General features: G+C 32.6%; 1 protein-coding gene across 1 annotated transcript; it reads left to right on the forward strand.

The window, feature by feature from the left end:
- On the forward strand, positions 1 to 2,587 carry LOC134726329 (toll-like receptor 13). The gene is made up of 2 exons (XM_063590729.1): positions 1 to 22; positions 331 to 2,587. The coding sequence occupies exons 1-2, from the start codon at positions 1 to 3 to the stop codon at positions 2,511 to 2,513; spliced, it is 2,205 nt and encodes a 734-aa protein (XP_063446799.1). The 3' UTR covers positions 2,514 to 2,587.
- Positions 2,588 to 5,161: the final 2,574 nt, after the last annotated feature.

Consider the following 5,161-nt stretch of genomic DNA (forward strand, 5'->3'; position numbering starts at 1 on the left):
ATGAAAACATTTAACAAATATGGTATTTGAAAAAACTTAGCAGTAGATGGGGGAAAGGGAAGAAATTATTTTGAAAGTTACAGATGAATATCCTTTAATTGAATTTTAATTTACAAAAGGAACGTTTATTCAATTATTACAAGCAGGAAGAAGAAATTGGTATTTTCATGACCGAACAATTTCACACAATGCATCTTATAATGAAGAGCAAAATAAAAAAAAGTAGTATTTCCCCCCATTTTAAGGAAGGTTGCGTGCTTCAATCTTTAACAATTTCAAAATATATAAGCGATATGATATTTCAATTTTATACAATTGCAATTTAAATAGCTGCAGGAAGCATATTTCATTCATTTTTCACATTGTTGTTTGTTACACATCGGTTTAGTGAGGAGTTTAAAATGGTTTGTGTGTTAAGATTTTATTTTGTGATTTATCTAATCGATAGAGCTACATGTTGTTTCACAAATTTCTGTCATTGCAGTCGAAAAAGCTTAAAGACCTCGTGTTTTTCATTAACATACATTCCAAAAATTCCAGAATATTCTCTAACACTACTGCTAAAGTCAAATACTTTCTTACACCTGGACAAGAATACGTTTTATAATGTAACCGATAATAACATCAGACATTTTTTACTGCAAGAAAATGGGATTGTGACGGTAGCAAATGACACGTTTAAATATTTGGATACCATGAGAACACTTGAAATTTCATATGAAGAGGAACTTGATTTATCGACTCTTGAAACCTCACTTCGAAGCGTAAACTTGTCTACAATTGAAACATTGAAATTCGAAAATAATGGATGGGAAAAAATTCCAGATAGTCTTTTTGAAAATTTAGCTGGAGCTAATATTTCTACACTTTCTTTGAACTTCAACATTATTTTGACTTTTGATGCATCATTTTTGAGGCCTTTTAATCAAGTTGAAAAAATTACATGCAGAAATAATCGAATTCAACGTTTGGTTATAACGAATGATTTCGAAAAAGTGAAAGAATTGGATCTAACTGCGAATCAAATAGTGATTATTCCGAAATTTTGTTCTGCAAATGAATCAACACTTGCCCCAAGTCTTGAAAAGTTAACTTTATTTGACAATGCCATTAGATCGCTGTCATCCAGATCTTTCAGGTGTTTGAACAAATTACGAGAATTGATACTCGACAATAATAGAATAATTGAGATCGGCAATGATATATTTTTACCATTGACAAATCTAGAAAGGCTTTCAGTTAGTCATTTGAAACTAAGAAAACTTGAAAGTCGTGCTTTCAATTGTGTTTCTTTAAAAAAATTACAGTTTATACAAAATGATTTCAAGTTTACCGACATGGACAGATTTGATTCAAAGTCAATTTTCCAATTCTTGCATAACCTCACTAACCTTGACTTGACGAGGAACTATTTGCCAAAAAACGAATCTATTTTTCTTCAAATGTTTGCACCTTTGGAAAATTTACAGAAGTTAGTTTTGCAAAAGACTTTTTTCTCAACCCTGCCAGACATGTTTTTCCAAAATAAACCATTTCTTCATACTTTGATATTGCAAGGAAATAGTATAAGCAAATGGGATCGTGCACTTTTCCATAATGTGACATCACTCAAAATTTTAAACTTCAATGGAAATGCAATTAATCTAATCAATGAAACGTCATTTCCCGAGAGTGTTTTTGCATCTTTGGAAAGTTTAGATTTATCGTACAATCCATTTTGGTGTACTTGCAATCATAGATGGTTTGTAGATTACCTCCGTGCTTCAAATTTATCAACAAAACTGGTAAAGTGGCCTGACAACTACTTGTGTTCCTTTCCAGAGAAACTAAAGGACACTAAAATAGTTGACTATTTGCCAACAGAAGAGACTTGCAGTAAATCAGACTCTTCTAACATTTTTATTGGGTCTGTTTTATTCTGTGCTGTATTAATTGTTTTGATAGGGAGTGTGACTTTGAAATGTCAAAACAATATCCGCAATGCGTTATACCTTTATCATCTCTATAGACGTCGCCAGCGAAGATCTATTCGGTCGGATTTACCGGGAACTTACGAATTTGATGTTTATGTTGTTTACTGCGAGAAAGATCGTAAATGGGTTCACGAGGTTCTATTGAAGCGCCTAGAAGACGAAGAATTTAAAGTTTGTATACATTGTAGAGATTTTCCGGTAGGCGAAGATATTGTCGAAAATATTGAGGAGTTTATGAATAAAAGCTGGAAATTTATCGTCATTATGTCCAATAACTTTGCTAAAAGTGAATGGTGTCAATGGGAAGTTAACCTTGTTCAAGCAAGGAGACGCCGACGAGGAAAAAATGCGATGGTCCTGATAATGCTTAAACAGATTGACTCAAAACATATGACAAGTGCGCTTCGTACATTACTCTATACAACGCCATATCTATCGTACATAAAAGGAATTGGAAAAAGATTATTCTGGACTGCTGCGATCAGTGGTGTTAAAAAGTCGTATGATAACTCTCCTGTTGCAGTTTCCTTCATTTCATAATTTTCCGACATACTTTCTGTTTAGCTAAGTTATAGAATTCTTACTTGTTTTTCCTTATTGCATTTGCCCTTAAGATATTGCTCCTTTTTATAATGCTTATTTTATTTATTTAGAAATATAATGAACTTACGATGAAACACGATTGCTTAGTTTACAGTTAGTGACAGTTAAAAAAATAAATCCTGTTAAACACAAATTTTTGATTGATATATATAGTTATCAAAGGTACCAGGCTTATAATTTTATACGCAAGACGCGCTTTTCGTCTACATAAGACTCATCAGTGACGCTCAGATAAAAAAAAGTTATAAAGCAAACAAGTACAAAGATGAAGAGCATAGAGGACCCAAAATTCCAAAAAGTTGTGCCAAATTCGGCTTAGCAAATCTATGCTTGGAATAAGAAAATCCTTAGTATTTTGAAAAAGTCATGCTTTTGTTAACAGGAAATTTATCAAAATTACCTACACAGAAGTGCTGACTATTGGGCTGGTGATACCCTCGGGGACGAAAAGTCCACCAGCAATTGCATCACCAAGTGGTGTAAATAGTTATCAAAGGTACCAGGCTTATATACGGGATACAAAAAAGGGAAAAGTTAAACTTTTGTGTAAGTTCTTAGCCATTGTCCTGATTTAGGAAATTGGTTTAACAGCAAAAAATCAAAAATTATAAGGGTTTCGCCGAACCCAGTGTATTGACAACTTTTTCGTCAATCGGAAGCTCAACAAAAATTGGGGATTTTTTTTTTTAAATGTTTCTCTAGATACTATCAAATAATTCGAAGAAACTTATATCCAAGCTTCGTAAAAATTCAGGATGGTTTATGAATCTAATTAATGTATTGAAAACTTTAACTGCATACTTAATGTAATATTAACTGGGGGGTTGGGTGGAATAAGTCTACAATTGTATTTATAAGTAAAACATCGAAAAACAGGAAATATTTTTACAAATTTTTACAAATTTCCTCTTAGATACTATACTAGCTTTTGGTCAATAACAAACTTCTGTTACAAGTGCGGTAGAAATCCAAGATAGTTTAAGAAAGTTATAACAATTTCAAAAACTTTAACCACAGAGTGAATATTTGAGGAAGCCGACGACGGAATGTATGATCACTATGTCGACTTTTGCGACTCGTGATACCCTTCAAAATAAAACGACCCGGGCCATGTCATATGTTATATGTCTCTAATGCATTTTTCTTTCATAATACATCCTTATTCGTATGATTGAACGAGATTATGTTGACTGAAACTTACATTCTACAACTGGTTATTGTTATAGCAGATGTAATAGGTACAAATATTATAATCTGTCGTTCATTTCATTTTGTTTTTATAAATAGCAATCGATCTGCGAGAAAACAGACCCAGTTGTATTTGGCATAAAAATACTAGTAGTCTGTTGTAACACGTCCAACTGATATCCAGGCGTGATCGATCGAGAAATATGACATATACAACATGGGGGAAAATATTAGTAAAACTGATATATGGTTATCTTCAATTGGATTAAATTGTACATTTATTTACCTTATTCACAGATTATGTTTGAAAACAAAATCGGCAAATCAATGGGAACCAAATCTCATGGAACATGTGGAACGGGGATATTGTTTTTGTTTCTCGTATTGGTCAAGTATTAAAGATAACCGGTTATTCACAGTTTGTGTCAGAACTATGTACAACTATTTGCATACGAACTACCCTGTAAAAAAAATTGCAACTCCCCAAAACATTTGCAAAAGAGGATGGAATAGGATCCCAGTTACGGCAACAAGTCAAGTACCCACGAATGTAGTTCTTAAAAAACTACAACTTTTGTCTAAAATAGTGTAGTGTTATTATTACACAAGTTCTGTAACTGAATGTAGCTTTATTTGAAAGGGTAGGCTTTCTAGTTTGATTTTCTGTAAAAAACAAATTGATTGATTTAAGAAAAATCTGGCGTCAGTGCATAGAGTAAATTGTCTAAATTTTAGCCTTAATTCTTCACCGGAAGTAGACTGAGTGACCCTGTTGTCAATCAAAACAAAATTTTGCAACAGAATGTCGGCAATGAGGCACTGAGATTGTACTTATAAACTTGGAACCTAATGCCTAACATGAAACAGACGTCCCAAGGTGGCTATCAAAATTATTTAATGAACAGCACCCAATTTATTTACTATGACTTTCAAAGCGTTTCTAATGGGCAAATAACTGGGTCCCCGTTCCAAATGGACCTCAATTTGTTTTACCGTTATGTAAAGGCTCTAAGATTCTTTAATTCTTTCACAGGTTTACTATTTTAATGTTGTCAAACTTGAGATATGTAGCGAACCTGATGATGGTCTATACCAGAAACTCAGTTGTGCGCATGCCATAATACCTTACGATAATTGAATTTAAAAGATACTTTTCTCTTTGACCCTTGTCATATTTCATAAGTGAATATAATATCAAATATCATATGATATTTCCAATCCTACAAAAAGAATAAGATCGCTGTATCAAATATCAAATAATAGTTTCATGATTCTCTACGGATAAAAAAAAAGTTATACACTAAACGCCTTTGTGAAATACTATCTGAAGATATCCATAATTTACATCTTCTATGAATTATAACAAACCTTTCTGAAACTATTCGTTCATCAAATTT

Source organism: Mytilus trossulus, chromosome 7 (genome assembly GCF_036588685.1).
Source record: "Mytilus trossulus isolate FHL-02 chromosome 7, PNRI_Mtr1.1.1.hap1, whole genome shotgun sequence".
Classification (NCBI taxonomy): domain Eukaryota; kingdom Metazoa; phylum Mollusca; class Bivalvia; order Mytilida; family Mytilidae; genus Mytilus; species Mytilus trossulus.

What these genes read in the sequence shown, in the direction of transcription:
- LOC134726329 (XM_063590729.1), top strand. Translation starts at nt 1, where the DNA reads ATGAAAACATTTAACAAATATG. An exon ending in GAAAACATTTAACAAATATG is followed by an intron (nt 23 to 330) that starts GTATTTGAAAAA and finishes CAATTTAAATAG; the next exon opens with CTGCAGGAAGCATATTTCAT.